The 20,698-nt window shown below is 36.6% G+C and overlaps 5 protein-coding genes across 6 annotated transcripts; all 5 read right to left on the bottom strand.

Moving 5' to 3' along the window:
• Positions 1-2,523: 2,523 nt before the first annotated feature.
• On the bottom strand, positions 2,524-6,741 carry LOC121786056 (formin-like protein 20). The gene is made up of 3 exons (XM_042184574.1): positions 6,496-6,741; positions 2,921-6,143; positions 2,524-2,770 (listed from the first exon to the last, which is right to left on the bottom strand). The coding sequence occupies exons 1-3, from the start codon at positions 6,545-6,547 to the stop codon at positions 2,767-2,769; spliced, it is 3,279 nt and encodes a 1,092-aa protein (XP_042040508.1). The 5' UTR covers positions 6,548-6,741; the 3' UTR covers positions 2,524-2,766.
• Positions 6,742-7,065: 324 nt separating this feature from the next.
• Positions 7,066-11,101, bottom strand: LOC121786286 (protein IMPAIRED IN BABA-INDUCED STERILITY 1-like). 2 transcript variants are annotated; one of them, XM_042184890.1, is made up of 9 exons: positions 10,871-11,101; positions 10,250-10,768; positions 9,308-9,592; positions 8,918-9,235; positions 8,588-8,815; positions 8,373-8,470; positions 7,674-8,286; positions 7,459-7,597; positions 7,066-7,308 (listed from the first exon to the last, which is right to left on the bottom strand). In XM_042184890.1, exons 2-9 carry the CDS (start codon positions 10,589-10,591, stop codon positions 7,289-7,291), a joined length of 2,043 nt encoding a protein of 680 aa, XP_042040824.1. In that variant the 5' UTR covers positions 10,592-10,768; positions 10,871-11,101; the 3' UTR covers positions 7,066-7,288. The 2 variants fall into 2 exon arrangements, with proteins under 2 accessions (XP_042040824.1, XP_042040825.1); XM_042184891.1 differs by having other exon boundaries at positions 10,250-10,755.
• A 2,598-nt stretch (positions 11,102-13,699) lies between these two features.
• On the bottom strand, positions 13,700-15,898 carry LOC121785838. The gene is made up of 3 exons (XM_042184300.1): positions 15,577-15,898; positions 15,324-15,446; positions 13,700-14,238 (listed from the first exon to the last, which is right to left on the bottom strand). The coding sequence occupies exons 1-3, from the start codon at positions 15,815-15,817 to the stop codon at positions 14,081-14,083; spliced, it is 522 nt and encodes a 173-aa protein (XP_042040234.1). The 5' UTR covers positions 15,818-15,898; the 3' UTR covers positions 13,700-14,080.
• Positions 15,899-16,410: 512 nt separating this feature from the next.
• On the bottom strand, positions 16,411-18,244 carry LOC121785976 (uncharacterized protein At5g01610-like). The gene is made up of 3 exons (XM_042184472.1): positions 17,894-18,244; positions 17,172-17,226; positions 16,411-16,988 (listed from the first exon to the last, which is right to left on the bottom strand). Exons 1-3 carry the CDS (start codon positions 18,104-18,106, stop codon positions 16,609-16,611), a joined length of 648 nt encoding a protein of 215 aa, XP_042040406.1. The 5' UTR covers positions 18,107-18,244; the 3' UTR covers positions 16,411-16,608.
• Positions 18,245-19,058: 814 nt separating this feature from the next.
• On the bottom strand, positions 19,059-20,326 carry LOC121786909. Its single transcript, XM_042185507.1, has 2 exons — positions 20,183-20,326; positions 19,059-20,093 (listed from the first exon to the last, which is right to left on the bottom strand). Exons 1-2 carry the CDS (start codon positions 20,324-20,326, stop codon positions 19,059-19,061), a joined length of 1,179 nt encoding a protein of 392 aa, XP_042041441.1.
• Positions 20,327-20,698: the final 372 nt, after the last annotated feature.

The raw sequence follows: 20,698 nt of genomic DNA, 5'->3' as shown, positions 1-20,698 counted from the left end.
GAAGAGGTGGTGGAGGTGGAGCCCACCATTTAAAAATAAATAAAAATATAAAGTTAGGTTGGGTGCTAAGTCATCATTTCCAATTTATAAATAAATAAAAATTAAGAGTGATAGTCCATCTCTCTTTCTATAGAACCCAGTCGGATTTCCTTCCTCATTTATTATTTCAAATAATGACCATCTTTTATCTATATATTATATCAAAAAAATTATAAAATTAACATCAAAATTCATAGTTTTTCATCTTTTATAAATAGAGACCATTTATGCTATGTTTTAAAACACATACACAAATTTCATTTTTTCTTCCTTTATAGTCCTTCTGTGATACTGTATAATATCTAACTTTTTCAATATTCTTTACTTTTCACCACATATTTTTTTATCTTCAATTTCATATTTCAATTATAATCATTTATGTTTATTTATTTATTTATTTTTATAATTTTTAGTTTGTCGTAATAAAATATTTTAATTACTAATATTATCTTAAAAAATTAATATAGAAATAATGGTGTGATATCATTGACAAACTATAAAAAAATGTATGGTTAGATTGGATGAATATTAAGAACGTGGGAAGAGATAGAAATTGGTTAAATATTAAAAAATCGGTTGCTTGGATTGAGTTGGGTGGTTGTTCTTATACATGGTCCAAAATCCTAAGTTGTATATTTGTAGTTCATGACTTCATGTTGGTGACAGTGGCGGATCCGCTAAGGAGCAAAGAGGGATACCACTATACCCCAAAATTAGAATTAATACTCCCTTCGTCCACGAATAGGAGTCTCATTTCTATCTGGCACGGGTTTTAAGAAATGTTAAGAAAAATGGGTGGAAGATTATTAGTGGAATATGAGTCTCACTTGTATATATTAGTTTTAAATAATATGCGAGTGGAATGAGTTAGTGGAATGTGGAGTTTCTTTACCATTTATGGTAATTATGAACCGGGACTCCTATTTGTGGACGGACCAAAATGAAAAAACGGGACTCCTATTCGTGGACGGAGGGAGTATTATACAATCCATATGTAAATAAGTTTGCTTCCCTATTCCATCGGTAGATGCTTCCTTTAGCGTTTGATTAAGCCGAGTTTGATTCCCACTTAGATCCGAATTTTCAGTCTTCTCTTCATTTTATAAAGTATTTTTCCCTTTCAGGTTCTTCAAATAATTCTCTTATAAGTTATAACGTTTAGTATTTTGACTTTTTAATGGATTTAATTCCATTCTCTTCGGATCCCTTTATTTTGTACTCCTATATTTCTATTTCGAATTCATCTTAAATATTTTATGCATTTTATTTTAGAAAGAATTCCTCATCTTATAAATCATTATGCATTTTAAAATTATTTTCTAATGTAATTTAGTACTATTATCTTTTTTTTTGTTTTATATTCTTCTATTTTTTATCTTCTATTTCTTTAAATAATTGAAACATATCTCCAATAAGCCAAAAAGAATTATTTATTAGTAAAGATAACACACAATACAAACGTTAAAATAATTTATCTATAATTTACATTATTTTGAATATTGAAAGTCATTTAAGTAGTATCATTAAATTAAAAATAATTCATATTTACATTCAATAAATAATTTTAACTAAAATAAAGAATAAAAATTTTGATTGAGAGAAAAAATTAAAGAGAAGAAAAAAATTTTGTATTTTGAAACTTCAACTCGCTATAATTATTTATCGTACCCTCAAACCGAAAATCCTAGACCCACCAGTGGTTGATGATGTTTGATTTCTTCTTTTATCGACATGTCTTGGCACAATGCTTTTAAATAGAGGCACAAAATTGATTCACTAATGAAACTAATTAAGTTTTTCGAACAAGCTGAGAAATTTTTTCCTGACCTTTAGCCTATTAAAAAAATATAAATGGATTTATTATGTTTATGTATATCAAGCATTAAATTATCCTAACCAAAATATGATTGCAATTAGAGGTGAGTAAACTACTCAAAAATTGAATATTTGATCCGAATCAAACTGAAATTAAATTTGATTCATTTTTTTTCCTGATTTTGGTTAGTACATTTTACATTTTTTGACAAATATTGATTTTTCTGTACGGTTCAAATGTATAAAAACCAATAAAAACAAAATTTATATTAATATTATACTTAAAACAAACTGAATTTGTGTTGGTTTATACTAATAAATGTTAAGGTATTAGATATCATGATAATTATAATTGTTTTGAACTTTTGATATGTTAACTGGTTGATGTGATACATATTTTTATGTTAATTATAAAAATTAAAATTTGGATTTTTTTTATATATTTATGAAATTTCAGTTTTCGTTATCTTTTAATTTTTTGATTTTTAGATATAATAGTGGAATTTTGATTTTTCAGTTGGTATGGATTTTTGTAGTTCAGAATTCAGTTTTTTGGGATAATTTGGGTTTTTACAGTTCAGTTCGATTTGAGGAAAAAAAATGATCCGAAAACCGAATGTCCAGCCCTAACTGAAACACTTGTTCTTAATATTTTATTGCGATTATGAATAGTGGACGGGGTGTGGGCAGTTATATTTTTCAAAATGAAAATGATTGGTGTAAAGATGGAAGATTTGAGTAACTAACACTTTCTGGAAACTTGCTGTACTTTACAACAAAAATGAAGAGCCATTGGATGAATGGGATATGTAGAAGAAGCAGAGACCCTTTCTTCAAAAACCTCAAATCATGATAATCCATTCCTCTCTAAACCCCATAAATATTTCAATTTCCACTTACTTCCCATTGTGTTTAGCTGCATTAAAAAATAGTAATGATTAGTATAATTTGATAAGTATTACAACTAGATATTGGATAACAATATCATTATATCAACTAGGCTTCTGATAGTAGCAAATTCATAATCTACATGAGACATAACAGCATGAAGAAACTTGTAGCTTACCTCTTTGAAACCATGATCTTCGACCTGCCTGGTGGAGGTGGAGGTGGAGGTGGAGAGGGATTTCTTATGTTGTAAGATCTATTAGAGTATGCAATAGTAAGGAGTGAAGGTGGGGTAGAACATGATGCCATTTTCCATGAATTCATGGAAGAAAATAGGGGAGGGGGAGGTGGCGGAGGAGGAGGTGGTGGAGGTGGAGGTGGAGGAGGAGGAGGTGGAGAGGGATTTCTTATACTGTAAGATCTATTAGAGTATACAGAAGTAAGGAGTGAAGGTGGGGGAGAACATGATGCCATTTTCCATGAATTCCTGGAAGAAAATACGGGAGGGGGAGGTGGTGGAGGAGGAGGTGGTGGAGGTGGAGGTGGAGAGGGATTTCTTATGTTGTAAGATCTATTAGAGTATGCAATAGTAAGGAGTGAAGGTGGGGTAGAACATGATGCCATTTTCCATGAATTCCTGGAAGAAAATAGGGGAGGGGGAGGTGGTGGAGGTGGCGGAGGAGGAGGTGGTGGAGAGGGATTTCTTATGCTGTAAGATCTATTAGAGTATGCAATAGTAAGGAGTGAAGGTGGGGGAGAACATGATGCCATTTTCCATGAATTCCTGGAAGAAAGTAGGGGAGGGGGAGGTGGTGGAGGTGGCGGAGGAGGAGGTGGTGGAGAAGGATTTCTTATGCTGTAAGATCTATTAGAGTATGCAATAGTAAGGAGTGAAGGTGGGGGAGAACATGATGCCATTTTCCATGAATTCCTGGAAGAAAATAGGGGAGGTGGAGGTGGTGGAGGCGGAGGAGGTGGAGGTGGAGAGGGATTTCTTAAGCTGTAAGATCTATTAGAGTATGCAATAGTAAGCAGTGAAGGTGGGGGAGAACATGATGCCATTTTCCATGAATTCCTGGAAGAAAATAGGGGAGGTGGAGGTGGTGGAGGCGGAGGAGGAGGTGGAGGTGGGGAGGGATTTGTTATGTTGTAAGATCTATTAGAGTATTCAATAGTAAGGAGTGAAGGTGGGGGAGAACATGATGCCATTTTCCATGAATTCCTGGAAGAAAATAGGGGAGGTGGAGGTGGTGGAGGCGGAGGAGGAGGTGGAGGTGGAGGTGGAGAGGGATTTCTTATGCTGTAAGATCTATTAGAGTATTCAATAGTAAGGAGTGAAGGTGGGGGAGAACATGATGCCATTTTCCATGAATTCCTGGAAGAAAATAGGGGAGGTGGAGGTGGTGGAGGCGGAGGAGGTGGAGGCGGAGAGGAATTTCTTATGCTGTAAGATCTATTAGAGTATGCAATAGTAAGCAGTGAAGGTGGGGGAGAACATGATGCCATTTTCCATGAATTCCTGGAAGAAAATAGGGGAGGTGGAGGTGGTGGAGGCGGAGGAGGAGGTGGAGGTGGAGAGGGATTTCTTATGCTGTAAGATCTATTAGAGTATTCAATAGTAAGGAGTGAAGGTGGGGGAGAACATGATGCCATTTTCCATGAATTCCTGGAAGAAAATAGGGGAGGTGGAGGTGGTGGAGGCGGAGGAGGTGGAGGTGGAGAGGAATTTCTTATGCTGTAAGATCTATTAGAGTATGCAATAGTAAGCAGTGAAGGTGGGGGAGAACATGATGCCATTTTCCATGAATTCCTGGAAGAAAATAGGGGAGGTGGAGGTGGTGGAGGCGGAGGAGGTGGAGGTGGAGAGGAATTTCTTATGCTGTAAGATCTATTAGAGTATGCAATAGTAAGCAGTGAAGGTGGGGGAGAACATGATGCCATTTTCCATGAATTCCTGGAAGAAAATAGGGGAGGTGGAGGTGGTGGAGGCGGAGGAGGAGGTGGAGGTGGAGAGGGATTTCTTATGCTGTAAGATCTATTAGAGTATTCAATAGTAAGGAGTGAAGGTGGGGGAGAACATGATGCCATTTTCCATGAATTCCTGGAAGAAAATAGGGGAGGTGGAGGTGGTGGAGGCGGAGGAGGTGGAGGTGGAGAGGAATTTCTTATGCTGTAAGATCTATTAGAGTATGCAATAGTAAGCAGTGAAGGTGGGGGAGAACATGATGCCATTTTCCATGAATTCCTGGAAGAAAATAGGGGAGGTGGAGGTGGTGGAGGCGGAGGAGGAGGTGGAGGTGGAGAGGGATTTCTTATGCTGTAAGATCTATTAGAGTATTCAATAGTAAGGAGTGAAGGTGGGGGAGAACATGATGCCATTTTCCATGAATTCCTGGAAGAAAATAGGGGAGGTGGAGGTGGTGGAGGCGGAGGAGGTGGAGGTGGAGAGGAATTTCTTATGCTGTAAGATCTATTAGAGTATGCAATAGTAAACAGTGAAGGTGGGGGAGAACATGATGCCATTTTCCATGAATTCCTGGAAGAAAATAGGGGAGGTGGAGGTGGTGGAGGCGGAGGAGGAGGTGGAGGTGGAGAGGGATTTCTTATGCTGTAAGATCTATTAGAGTATTCAATAGTAAGGAGTGAAGGTGGGGGAGAACATGATGCCATTTTCCATGAATTCCTGGAAGAAAATAGGGGAGGTGGAGGTGGTGGAGGCGAAGGAGGAGGTGGTGGGGGTGGAGGTCGAGGTGGAGAGGGATTTCTTATGTTGTAAGATCTATTAGAGTATGCAATAGTAAGGAGTGAAGGTGGGGGAGAACATGATGCCATTTTCCAGGAACTCCTGGAAGAAAATAGGGGAGGGGGAGGTGGTGGAGGTGGAGGTGGCGGAGGTGGAGGTGGTGGAGGAGGAGGTGGAGAGGGATTTCTTATACTATAAGATCTATTAGAGTATGCAGAAGTAAGGAGTGAAGGTGGGGGAGAACATGATGCCATTTTCCATGAATTCCTGGAAGAAAATAGGGGAGGGGGAGGTGGTGGAGGAGGAGGTGGTGGAGGTGGAGGTGGAGGTGGAGGTGGAGAGGGATTTCTTATGCTATAAGATGTATTAGAGTATGCAGAAGTAAGAAGTGAAGGTGAGGGAGAACTTGATACTCTTAAAGGCACATGCCATGAACTCCTGGAAGAAATAAGGGGAGAGGGAGGTGGTGGTGGCGGCACTCTACTGGTATTATGTACATTGGACAGGTGGGGATGAGGGGCAGGGGATAGGGGAGTTTCCGGGCATGGCTCGATGCCGAGCTGTGCATAAACTGCAGTGCTGAATACTTCTTCTGCATCAAAAAATTCCTCAGCTTCGGCATTCTCTGTTTCATTTTCATACCCACTTTCATCTTCTTCTGTATTTACAATAGAATCACAAAAACGGGATTCATGTGACCAATCCAAGATATGATGATACATATGATAAAACTCCAAAGCAATCAACCCATTTAATGCCTAGGTTTATTAATGAGCTGTTTCGAATTCAACAATATAACAAATACAATCACATTTCCAAAACAAAACTATATGAATCCAACCAACCTACATACAAAAGAGAAAACAATGAACAGTTGAGTTGGAGATATAAGTCAAAACTTCAATGCCTGATCCACTAGAATGTTGTTCAAAATTAAAGAATTTTCATAATGATGAAGAAGTAAAACTCATCAAAATCACACAATGAAGCAGTAGCTGAAAATGGCATACCGTCGAGCCAATCAGGCGTGTTCCGGTAGAAGAACCTTCTGAATAGCGCCATCTAATGCCGATGATTCCCCCTCACCACATACAAAACCCAATCCAATTTACTACTCCACAATCCAAATCCAACACTCTAATTTTCGCAGAAACCGAAATGGTCGAGAAAAGGATTCAGGAACCACAACAAACAAGGAAAAAGGGAAGAAATTCCAGCTTAAATCAATCAAATTCCCAGGAAAATAGAGACGCATGCAGCAGCTGGTCTTTAATTAATGCTGTGGAACGTTAAACTGTTGGACTTTTGGAATAAAATATTAATTCAAATAAAAAAACAAACACATTAAGACAAAGTTTAGGGTACTAAGTCATCATTTCCAATTTAAAAATAAATAAAAATACACAGTTAGGTTGGGTGCTAAGTCATCATTTCCAATTTAAAAATAAATAAAAATACAAAGTTAGGTTTGGCTAAGTCATCATTTCCAATTTTAAAATAAATAAAAATTAGAGTCATAGACCTTCTCTCTTTCTATAGAACCCAGTCGGATTTCCTTCCTCATTTATTATTTCAAATAATGACCACCTTTTATCTATATATTATATAAAAAAAAGTATAAAAATTACATCAAAATTCATAGTTTCAAATGAACACTTTCTGGAAACTTGCTGTACATTACAACAAAAATGAAGAGCCATTGGATGAATGGGATATGTAGAAGAAGCAGAGACCCTTTCTTCAAAAACCTCAAATCATGATAATCCATTCCTCTCTAAACCCCATAAATGCTTCAATTTCCACTTACTTCCCATTGTGTTTAGCTGCATTAAAAAATAGTAGTGATTAGTATAATTTGATTAGTATTACAACTAGATATTGGATAACAATATCATTATATCAACTAGGCTTCTGATAGTAGCAAATTCATAATCTACATGAGACATAACAGTATGAAGAAACTTGTAGCTTACCTCTTTGAAACCATGATCTACGACCTGCCTGGTGGCGAATGCAACGCTCGCGTTTCTCCAAGAGTTCGTCAATTTTATCCGATTGAGACAGCAAGGGTCCCGAAAATTCAACCTTCTCCCCTTGATCATCATGATGAACCTGTATCAAATCCAATGCACATTAGTAAAAGAAAAGATGTTTCATCATTTTCATTGTTACATGTAAAGAAAAATACCAAATTTCTTCTCTTAGAATCCTGTTTATGGTAGAGTGCAGCTGACAGCTCTTGAGAGTGGTATCCATCAGAAGCATCAAAAGAGTCCGGACGCTCCAACTGGCTCCATTTCTTGAGCATCGATCGTTTAAACGTTCCATATGAGTCGTGGCCTTTCGTACTGCCTTTCACACCTTCACAATTCTCTTCCCTGGCTGAATCCAAATTATTCCTTGGTTGCATAGCACCGGAAGGTTCAAGAATGAGACTTCTCGAACTAGACCTGCTCCGCGACCTCAACGATGAATCCATCATCCTCTTCTTCGCCCAGGCAAAGCCACTCGACCCTGAGACTTGTAGAGGGCCTGCATATGCATCATCGCCTTGAGACGCATTCTTCACATGGCACGCCTCTTTGGTCACACGCTTAGGCAGCTCCTGATCCAGTGCATTGTCTGCTTTGCGATTGCTGACGCTGATTCCATCGTTCACTCTCTTTTCACCTTGCTTTTGAGGAGGCAAGTTCTGTCTTTTGAGAGATAGGGCCTCTTCTGGGGCTAGTTTATTCGTTCCGTTCTGCTTCCTAGTAGGCTTCCTCGATTCAGGCCCTCGTGATCTTCCAACGGGCCGTTTCCTGAAACATAACACAGTTAAAGTTCTAACTCTGAAGAATCAGCAAATAGGCTTCAAGACTCCACCTTTAGGTATATTAAGCACTACCTGCTAGCATCCTCATGCTGTTTATTGTCTATCTCCTTACTCGGAGGGTATTTTGGCATGCTCGACGGATCACAAGCATACGGCTTCGTCTTGAAGTACTAATGATCACATAGAAAGAATCAAGTGATCAGACAGATCCTCCTAATTGACATGAAACCATTTGCACCAAATAACTTGCAAAATGTAAGTGAACATTGATTGTGAAAAAAGAGTACCTCTGAAGCCAGGGCTGAGGTTGCCGTGCCCCTCTTGTGCGGTTCCACAGATAGAAGAGTTTCCACGAGCGAAACAGCAGATTCGGGTAAGTTCTTGAAGGTTTCCCACAGAGAGCTCTTATAAGGATGCTGTGGTTTAAACAATGTCGCATGAGGAAGCTTTGTCTTCTTCCAGTAATCGTCTGGCGGGGATCCACAGAGTTTGAATATTTTGTGCAGCTGTTCAACCTGTTTATACAAATAACACGAAAAACTTCACTATTCAAAACGCACTTCATAAGTCACGAGCAAAGACAGTGCGCGATTTAGTGTGTTGGAGAGGGTGTTAACCTCAGTCCTCCCTTGAAGGATGGGTCTACCAATCAGAAGCTCAGCAAGTAAGCAGCCTACGCTCCATAGATCAACGGATGCCCCGTATTCTGTGGAGCCTAACAAGAGCTCCGGAGGGCGATACCACAAAGTCACAACTCGACTAGTCAGAGGCTGCCTCTGCCCATAAGAACTTAAGTTTGCTAATCCGAAATCAGCAACCTTGAGGACTCCACCATCGTCAACTAAAAGATTGGCACCTTTGATGTCCCGATGCATCACTCCTCGAGCATGGCAATGCTCGAGCCCAGACAACAGTTGCTTCATGTAGCATTTGACCTGTAAAAGCAAGCCAGAGGAATCATAACAATAGTCCAAGAAAAGAAGATTAACTCAAAAAAGGATGCAAACCTGTTCTTCGGTGAAAGTGATCTCTGGGGAAGATAGTAGTCCGGAGATGTCATGCTCCATATATTCGAACACAAGATAGATGTTGCTTGAAGATTGGGATGTGATCAGCCCTTCCAGCTTGATAATATTTGGATGGTCGAGCCTGCGCAGAATTGCTATCTCCCGAGCCATGAAACGAACACTCTCTGGCTCAAAATTGTCGAACCGGACCTTCTTCAAAGCAACTATCTTCCCGGTTTCCAAGTCACGTGCTCTGAATACAGTGCTATATGTTCCCTGACCAATCTGTTTATACAATTTGGAACTATTATCTTCATCAGCAAAAATCCCTATTATCAATGATTTGTAATAAGCAGTAAAGGTAATGTTTAGTTGAAATGAGTTACTACTAAAATTGAAAATGGAAACAAACTAGTCCTTTTTAACTACAATTCAATACCGTAGCTATCTAGGGACAGTTTCAAAGGTAGGTTAGGCTTAAATGATTACAATAAATTGCAGCAACTCCTTCACACACACACTGTGTCCATAGTTAAGACAAATTCAACAAAACTTCATACTCATTTGACTAATCTATATGCAGAAAATTGAATAAAAGTAATCTCAAAACTCAGAAAATGCAGACAAATGATCCATTCCATAACTAATCATTAAAAAAATACCCCCAATTACTAAACGAAGATTATCACAACTTAATCACATATCTACAACCAAAAACATGGCTAATCATGATTCAAGATTGTAAATTTCATACTCATTTAACTGATCTTGATATGCAGAGAAAATTGAATAAAAGTAATCTCAAAACTCAGTATACGCAGACAAATGATCCATTCCATAACTAATCATTAAAAATAAAAAAAATACCTCAAAATTACTAAACAAAGATGATAACAACTTGAATCATATACAATCACAATTTCAAGATTGTAAATTTCAAACCTTTTCAAGTTTCTCAAAGGAGTCTGCTCTGAGTGGGGCACATCCCTGGATGGCTTCTCCGGCCACCGCGCTCAGCCAGGCCGGCCACCCCGCCGCCCCCTCCACAGACTTGTGCAGCCTAAAACTCACCGACCTATTGGAACTCGCCCTACCAGACTCGCCCAACTCGCTCCCTGACTCAGTAGAGCCTCTCTTCTTCACCTTCTTCAGCTTCGAATCCAGCTCCACCGCCAAACCGCTCCCACCGCCGAAGCTCCCCACCCTGCTCCGACCCGACCCAACGACGGAGTTGTCCGCCGCCGGCGTAACCGAAACCGTCTGCTTCGACGACACGCAACCCATAGCGGCGGCGCCGCCTCACCAGCCCATCAAAATCGCCGCCGCTGTGAGCGTCGGAGTTGAAAAGTAAGCCCGGCCCAGATCAGAAAATACAAAATCTTGAAACGGGTCGAGCTCTGTTTTGCGGAAAAGCAATGGCGGTTGGTTCAAGCTTCGGTTGGTTCAAGCTGCGGAAAAGATCTTTTTTCAAGCGGAATCAACGCAGTGAGAAGCTAGTCGTATACGTACGTATACTGTATCTATCTGGGAATGTAAAATCAAGAAAAGTTGGCAGAATTATACCAAGAAAAACCGAGGGAATGGTATTTGACTTTGACGTTGATTTGAATTTTGGGATTGGGGCTCAATTTCTGCACCATTCTTCACTCAATTTTGGTTTTCATGTTAGTACTCCATATTTTACTTGCCTTCAAAAGCGTTCAAACATCATAACTAAACACCCCATTTTGGTGGGGGATTAGTTGCAGTCACTGAAAATGAGAATATGGAGGTGGTGGGTTGGGGTGGTTTGCATTTTAATTTATTTAAGGCCTAAATTATAATTTATGTGTAGTTCTTATTTTATGACATTTTATCTCATAATGTTTTGCTGATTAATTTTTTTTATTTTTTTAGTGGGGTAGTTGTGTATTGAGAGGGGACAAAAAGGGTGGGAAGATTAAAAATAAAAGAAGTGAACTGTCGAATTCCACTATAAAAAGGTGAATAATAGTGATATTCAATATTTACTACTTGCATATTAGTGTAATCCGATGAATGCAAAGAATTGAATTTGAGTTGATTGGACAAGAAGAAAATGATGTATGGTAAAAACGTGAGCATGTTTATGGAAATTTAAAATAGAAATAATTTATACTTGTACGTAAACTTCGTTTGACGAGGTATGAATTTGATCAAGACTAATCACTAAGTTAGACGAAATGTCGAGAGAAAACGAAAAGTGAAAACTCTCAATGAATAGTGATTTAACATAAGAAAGTTAAATAACACCTAAAACACTCAAGAAATTATTCTACTCCATATAACTATCTTTTTTTAGATGAACTCACCCCAAATAAAGTGTATCAAAAATATTCATTTTGTTTTTACTTTTAATTCGATTTGAGTACAACAAGTTGACAAAGTAGTACTAGTAAATATTCACATTAACAAAAATAAAGCAAAAGTGGAATAAAATTCACCCCAAACAAAAGAATAGGAAAACAGAAGGCAAAGAGGAAATTATTAAGGGTGTCTCTTATAGTAGTAGAGTAGAATTCCACATCCACTCTCAAATCTTTTTTCCATTTCTTCCACTTTAGAAATAGTCTTCAACTAAAATTATCATTTTTAATTTACCATATTGCATTGTGCATTTGTGTTACCACTTTTAAGGCAATATTAAATGCATTAATTTGATTGCTTGCTACCATATCCCATAATTCAAAGCATCGCACATGCACGCCCGCCCCTTCACTTTGCTTTCAACAATATTTATGTTTTTGTGTTTAATTGCTTTTTGTTTTTGCTATCCATATTGAAATAATTATTAACGCCTAAATAATTACTATATGATACAATCACAAAATGCTTATTTAGATATACTTACCGTGTTTAAATAAATAAATAAATAAAATAGAAGTCCCGTATAAGACTGAATTTATAATTTTATCATGACATGAATGCAAATATAGGGATTTGGATCCAAATATTTAACCCCTTAAATCGTCCAGCATAACTTTTTTAAAAAAAAATCTTTAAAAACATTAAATAAATGTGATTGAGTAATACTAATTTATTTTGAATATAATTGAGTTTAAGAGAGGAAAAGTATGATAACGTATTGAAACGGTCAAATATACTAGTATACACTTAATAATCTAGTGAAAAAATATAATACCTTTAAAACAGTCAAAATACTACAGTAGTATTTAAGTACAGTACAATTTTTTATTGCTGAAGCCTGAAGTTACACCTTTTTTTTGTAATTCTAAGTATGATATAATCAATTCACTCTCATATATTTCTATTTCATTTAGGACATCCGCATTCCAATTGCGGTTGGGGAGGCCAGTGGCACCGCGGTTGAGGTTTGCAACGAGGTCCGAGCTGCATGCAGGCACGTGAACACGCCCGCGCATGAGGTGTGTCTCACGATTTTAACATACCTCCTATAAATACCCTTCTTTAAAAATTAAAATTACAATAATTAAAGTAATTGAGATTATTAACTTTACAATCTATTTAATTAGATCAAATTCTACAATCTTTTCGAGTTTCCACACTTGTTATATTTTAGTATCATATAAATTAAAGTGTCCATATCAATTTATTTTGGTTATGAGAAGATTATTCTCATTTATTTCTAGTAATGGCGTTTTCTGTTGTCCCTATAAACCAAATAAAAATCTACATTATAAATAATTAAAAAATCACAAGAAACTTAATCATATAAGTCCGTGTATCATTATTCATGTAGTACTAATGTACTATAGCATAAATTACGTGAATAAAATAATAATAATTGCAGCATTAGTTTGTAACACCAATAATCTATGAATTACAGTACGTTATTATAATCGTAGTGTTGTGATCGATAAAAATGAAGTTAACTTTCTGCAGTTAGATTAAATGGATTTGTCATTTGACAGTCCAACAATTTTCACTAGAAAGTAGCATGTGCTATGTTACAATACTCGACTCCAAATATTTTAACCTCAATCATTGCTGCTTCCCACGTCTTATTTCTCATTATAATGCTAATACCACTCATTATAGTAAACATGATTTCTCTCGACATTGTTCCGTTTTCCAGTTTCTTGAAATATCTCAAAAAAATTTGACAATGTCAGAAATTTGAGAAGTTCAAGAAAGTGGCACTTTGGATCTTGTGATAATGAATAAAAGAAGGCTATGTTTAAACTTTAAAGTTTGGGGTACCGAAAAGTTAGATTCATATTCTTTCGATTCACGATTTAAAGAATCATTTTAATTTGGTGTCGGTTTAAAAAATTATTTGACTTTGTAAAAGAAAGTGTTGAAAAAGAAAGTGTTGATATAAGATCAAAGTGAAAAACAAATGTTAAGAGTGAATTTAAAATTCTGTACAGTTTCACTGGTTAAAAAGAGAGATTTAATAAATTGAAGTATTCTCAACTGGTTTAAACAACAAAATTAGCACAGTATGAACATTTCCTTAATCAATCTGTATCCAAGAATCAACTAGAGATTGAAGACAAGTATGTCTGATGGTTTACACTACTTTCAATCTCGAAACAAGCACGTACCACGAAGAAATCAGACAGAACCTACTTTTTCATCACAGCACAGAATGCATAATGCTGTTTTGATTCATTGATAAATGCCACGCTGTCTTCGCTGTTTTATTGAAATGAGATCATAGGGTCTGTAATGGCTGTTACAAGAATTGATTCGAGTCGGCTGTCTAAGTGTTGGTTGAAGTAGTAGTCGACATTCTTTGAATGGAACTCTGTGCTTTTGAACACCTCGCTTCTATGAAGAGCTGTCATCGTAGGGCAACTTGCACGGAGCCTTTTTATCTTTGGATATTTGTTGCCCGAGCATTTCAGCAATGGTTCTGCAGCGGCACTGGTTTCCTGGCCTTATAACATCTCCATAGACAGCCATTTCAACGATATCGAGCTCCTTGTCTGTCATAAAAGATGGCAGAGTTACCCTTTAAAGTAGAATCAGATGATACAGTTTATCAACTCAATAAAACATTCAGATGAAAATTGTAACAGAATATCTATTCTAGAAATATACACCATATATTCAAACACATTATGTATAATCATTTTGACAAATATAACCACACTGAAGAAGCACTTATTTGCAGTTGGGTTGCTTCTCACTTGCAGCATTCATTAAATATATGGTGTATATATCTCTATAATAGATACTCTTACACAATTTTCAGGCATAAAACAATGTCATAGATAATGCCTTCTTCGATCAACAAGATAATATGAGATGTTTGGATTAGTAGTAGGTTTCACTCAGCATCCAAGTCATCCTCCAAAGTCCAAACTCATAAACCAATGTCATAACGACCAGCAACATGGCCTTCAAATCTCTTCTTTTTAGGTCAGTGTGGTATTCTTTTCTTCTCCTAATTTTGTTCCTATGCATTTGGTTCACAATCTCCCAACTCCTAAATAAGAACTGCCACATTGACTTGAGCTTAGTGTGGCTAAACACAGAAAAAGATTAGTGATTTGATCAACTAAGTACTATAATCACAAGGATAAAAAGATTAAAACATGAGTAGGTTTGTGTGCCACTAGATCAAACAGTTAATACATAGTCATGAAGAGTCAGTTCATCATCAGTTTTCACTGGTAACATGGCCTGTCAAAGTTCGTTTCTCTCCAAGTTACACAAAATTTTCCACCTAGATCGAAAATCTTGAACCTCCTCCTATGCTTTCACTAACCTTCTCGCACCTGTCTTAGCATACGCAACACTGCTACCATCGTCTTATGCATACCACTTACAATTACATTACACGAAGCATCTTTATTTCAAGGAGACGAAGATAAATCACTCATTTACTACTCAATTCATCCCAGTACAGACATAGCACATGTATTGGTTGAGCCAATCCTTTACCATTTACAAGATGAATCATTTATTCACCACAAGCATAAGCATATCAAACAAAATAACTTGCATTGATAAACAATAAGCACAAACAAGTAAGAAGAAGAACATGAAGAAGCAAAGTTATGTATACCAGTGAACTTGATGTCACAAGAGTAGCCTTTCAAGATGGAATCATCAATCCCCTCCTTGTCCGATTTGAATCTATTCACCCTCGTCTGCAGAATCTGGCAATTCTCTGCTACAGACTCACCACCTACACAAAACTACAACTACACAACTTAGTTTCCCCCAAATTTCCATTCAAAAATAAACAGAAATCTCACAAATTTCCAATGCTATGATAATTAAGCACAATCAATTAACCCTAGAAACATGAGGGGGACCTTTGGAAAAGGGGACGATGTGGTCATATTCAAAGCAGAGGCAGCCTTGGCAATTGCAGAAGCGTTTGCAGACGACGTTGCCGGCAGCGTCCTTGCGCCAGCGCTCCGGGTGGCGGCCGGGCACTGTGTCAGCATTGGCCCAGCACATGCTCTTGGCCTTAGTGTCGAAGAACCTGGGCAGCTCTTCATCCTTCGGTTTCCGAGCTCGCGGCGGCGATACCGAACCGGGCGCGGAGCTCATACCGTCGAGCCCACTGAAATTTGTTTTTCGGTTAATTTTCTGTGATTTTTATTGGTTGGGAATTCCATCAATAAAAAATGTAGTAGTAATATTAGTATTTTTTTTTCATTGTGAATTTGTGATTGTCTTCAACCTCGATTTTTTATGTTTTATTTTGATAGTTAGTGACAAAATAAATAGATTTATGAATAGATAAAATAATGTAAAAATAAAAATAAAGCAGATATAAATATTTTAAGTGATCCAATTTGAATAAAATGTCTCAAAAAAGAGAAATGTTTCAATTAGAAAAATGACCAGTTCTTAATGTAGACTTAACCTAATATACTTCTAAAAAACAATTTTCTCTGTTATTTACTAAAATAGTCTTAGTATTTGATGAAATTGATTAAATAATTGAAATATTATTTGTAAAAAATGAGATACGTTGCAGAGAAAATTTAACACTAGACAATTTTAGTAGCGGATCAAATGAAAAAACAAAACTATTTTTCATGAACCCGAGAGTTATTGTATTGTTGGTTTTGAATAGTAGTAGGTAATATTCTACTTAATTTCACGATTATTTACATTCTTAGCAGAGCAATAATTTGGCCAACATCTGTTTGTATTGATGAATTGATCACAATCAAGATTCAAGAACCAGACTCCCAAATCATCCAACTCTGAAAACCGAGGACAAACAAATAATACTACTACAATAATTATTGATTTTTCCAAACAAATTAACCAAAGAATTCCAAGAATATATCGACAGACTGCTATGGTGAGAACTGAGAAGCTCTTGCATTTCAGAATTCTTCGACTCGAAGGCCATCCCGAGGCATCTCGTACGCATCTTTAGATCTCGATTTCTTCACTCCCGCCATGAAGCAGATTTTATCAGACTTAGTGCCCTCCACATTGATGCTGCTCACCTTCACCCACACCAGGACCTTTGTCTTCATCCCCTCGATTCCTGTCAGCTTCCCTCTCGACAATGTGGCCTTCACACGGGTCGAGTACCTCACAACGGACGAGTCCTTGAAGCACACCTCACACGGGGAGGACATGTGGACGATGAGCTTGGACTTTGCCTCCTCGAATTCGTAGCATGTTATGTTCTGAGGAAAGAGGCCACGAGGAAGATTGTAATCTCGGAGGAGATCTGGCAACGATTTCAATGGCTTTCCTGCAGTGAGATTAAGCAACAAATCATGATTCAAGAAACTAGATGCTTTGATCTTATGATAAACTTGAAATCATCTCACATTCAAGTGATAATTTCTTCATTTCTTCAACCATGACCTAAGATGTGATTCAAAAATGAATGTGAATCTAGCAAGTCCATTCAACCTATGGTTTTGCAATGTACCTTTGAGCTTGTTGAAGATCCATTTCGCCTTCTCTTCAACGGTGTTTGACAGAGTCTGGAATTCGACACACAAAAACAAGTCATGGTCTTCGCCTAATTGTCAGCATCACTCACAGAGCGGCATACAAGAATTCTACTACTACTACTACTATGTTTCAACATGATATATATCTAAAGAGTATTGATGAAAAATCAAATCAAATACTCAATCCAAAGAAAATTATGCTAAAGGAAAATCAATTAATCCAACATGTCATTATATACTACCATTACATGAACTTTTAAATCTTCCAAACAGCAATTTAGGAATAATATCTTGGAGAATCTATCAGCAGATTGCACCATAACTCAAGAGGTAAATTGGATGGAATTTTCAAATCTAACTAAATATAAAACATATCTGCAATTGGTGATACAGATTCATAAAAGCAGAATTCAACCATCTCCTTTCCATCAGCATTTCACACATTAAATCACATCATTCCATTAAAAAGGCAGTCTTTTTCAAAAATTGTGATATCTTTTGTAAGTGAAGACTCAAACAGCAGCAAAAACACCCAATTCAGCACTAATCAAGAACAAGCATTGATTTTTCCAATCAGCATTATCATCACACATAAAAAGGCTCATTCAAACACATAAACACAAATTTTTACAAGAAAGAGGGCTCAAACAAAACCTAGAAAGACAAAAAAAATAAAAAATCGAGAGAGAAGGCATACAGAGATGTCTTGAGAGATGTTGGAGATCTCTTCTTTGGCTTTCTTGGAAACCCAAAAGGAGCCTGCTTTAATACTGGCAACTTTTACCAGAGCTTTCTCCATTTTCAAAAGCTCACTTCCTCCACCACAAACGAGAATGAAAGGTTCCCTCTTGCTTTTTATGAAAACCTCTCTGTCCCTCTCACACAGTAGTGTGTGTGTGATACAGCTCATTCACTGATCCAAGATTGGAAATTTGGCATTAAATGGCAGAGAGCAAAGAAAAACCGGCGCCCCCGACAAATAAGATTGCAACTCGACTACCCTTTTTAAATCAACGAGATTCTGATCCGCCGATTTTCCGATTTAATCTGACTTGCATTAATACTCGTGCTATGCACGGTCATAGAATTTTCAATAATGACAACAATTGGTAAGTAATTTAAAATAAATATAAATACAATACAAAGAAAAATATTATTCTCTGTCCGCGAAGTAAACTATTTAGTAATAGACACATGAATTTATGAAAAATTGATTTGTAAAATTGAGTGAAAAAGTAAGACAAAGTATAATGAAGAAATAACGATGTTTATATTTAAGAATGTAGAATATAATTCCTTTGATTAAAATGTATATAAGGAAATGAGCAACTAAAATGAATTTTGAGGGCTAATCTTATACAAATACAATATTATAAAATCAGAATTATAAAATAGTAGTTAACAATTTCACTAAATAAATAGATCATAACTTTTCATAACAAAAATCATAAAAATAGAAAAATAGAAAGTACAATAGTAACAACAACCATGAGTTTATAAATTTTGAAAAACTTCTTTGTAAACAACATTAATAGTAGAATCTCAATAGTAACAACAACCAGGAGTTTATAAATTTTGAAAAACTTCTTTGTAAACAACATTAATAGTAGAATCTCCACTACTATCAACATCATATTTACAAACTAATATCTTCAAACCATCACGACTTGTGACTCTTGATACAGCAGCATACAGTTGTCCATGACTGAAGACGGGCTTTTTCAGAAATAATCTAACATGTGAAAGCGATTGACCTTGACTTTTGTTAATATTCATTGCATAAGACACAGCTAATGGAAATTGTCGTCGTTGGAATTTGAATGGCAACGTTGGATCAGATGGTATTAAAGTCATTCGAGGAATCAACACCTTAAGACCATATGACCAGCCAATACTTGTCCCTCCAAAACATAGTCACCTAAACGTGTAATAATCAATCGGGTGCCATTACACAAACCATTAGAAGGATCTATGTTCCTTAACAACATCATTGGAGTATTAACTTTCAGCAATAATTCATGATTAGGAGTACATGAATATTTCAAATTATTCAAAAATTCAACTGTATGAATCTCAGCAAAGCCATTTAATGTCAAATCAGAGTTTGATATACTATTAGAGCTCAAATAAACTCGACCTTGAGACTGATCCAATGAAATCATGAATTGATTAACCTCATCAACTATCTCTAAAGTAGGAGCAAGTATTGCACGACCATGCAAAGAATTACTTAACCCATGGAGATTCATATACGAAGGATATATGTTGGAAATAATGGTTATAAGAGAATCTCCAGAATTAGACAAAACAATGTCAGAAGGAAGATGAATAGATACTTCACCATCATTTGGACCACCAATAACCCCATCTCCAATAGAGGCAACCCAAGAGTAAAAAGCCTCTAACTTGGAGGCTTCATCACCATATTGAAAACTCAATAGTCTCATGTTTTTTGTCAACCTCAAAACTATACAACTCCTCCAAAGATAAGAAGAGTTAATGGTAGCATTCACAACATCTTGTCGGGTACCATTAGGAATAACCGGTAAAATTTGTCTAAAGTCACCACCAAAAACTACAGTTTTTCCACCAAAAGGTTGGTCCATACTAAACTCATTACATCCAAGCATAATATCTCTGAAACTCCTATCTACAGCTTCTATACAATGTTTATGGATCATAGGAGCTTCATCCCATATAATAAGTTTAGCTCTCAAAATGAGCTCAGCAAGTGCACTCACTGGTTTTATATTGCACATCGAATCTTCATTCACATTGACAGGAATCTTAAAGCGGGAATGTGCCGTTCTACCACCGGGCAATAATAAAGAAGCTATACCACTGGAAGCCACATTCAAAACAATATCACCCTTCGAACGAATCCCTGCAGACAATGTCTTTCATATGAAGCCACATTCATATGATTCGACAAAGATAAAAGTTTCAGTTTAATAATATGCTATAATGCTATAATCAGTAAACATACCGTTTTATCGTGGAAAACATCTTCTAAAATATCATCATTTTTTTCTGCAGATTTGTGTTGATAGGAACGGAGACAAAAAACTTTGATAGCAGAGTTGGAGATACTGGGATGAAGATTATCAATAGCAGTGATGAAAGGTGCCATGACTTGAATTAGGTTTTCTGTATGATCAAAGCATGTCTTTTCAGTATCAGTATATTAGAATGAAAAGAAAACATTAATGGCAGCAGAAAAATATTATTTTAGTTCAGTTTTTGTGCAGGGATTGTCCTACAATAAAGAAGTTACTAATGGCAGCAAAGACAACGAAGTTAACATCAAACAGTCAAAAGGTAAATCTAAACCAAAATATACTAACTTGAAATAACAACAGAATCAGGAAAGATGGTAAACAAAGAAGGGAATAATAATCTACAGAATTTATTAACAGATAAATAATTGCAGTCAAGGGATTAATGTCAGTTGAACTCTTTTTTGCAGGATGTGATATACATAAAAGAAAATACATGGGATCAA

This window comes from Salvia splendens, chromosome 22 (assembly GCF_004379255.2).
Source record: "Salvia splendens isolate huo1 chromosome 22, SspV2, whole genome shotgun sequence".
In the NCBI taxonomy this organism is placed as follows: Eukaryota; Viridiplantae; Streptophyta; class Magnoliopsida; order Lamiales; family Lamiaceae; genus Salvia; species Salvia splendens.
This window is presented reverse-complemented; position numbering and strand designations above follow the sequence as displayed.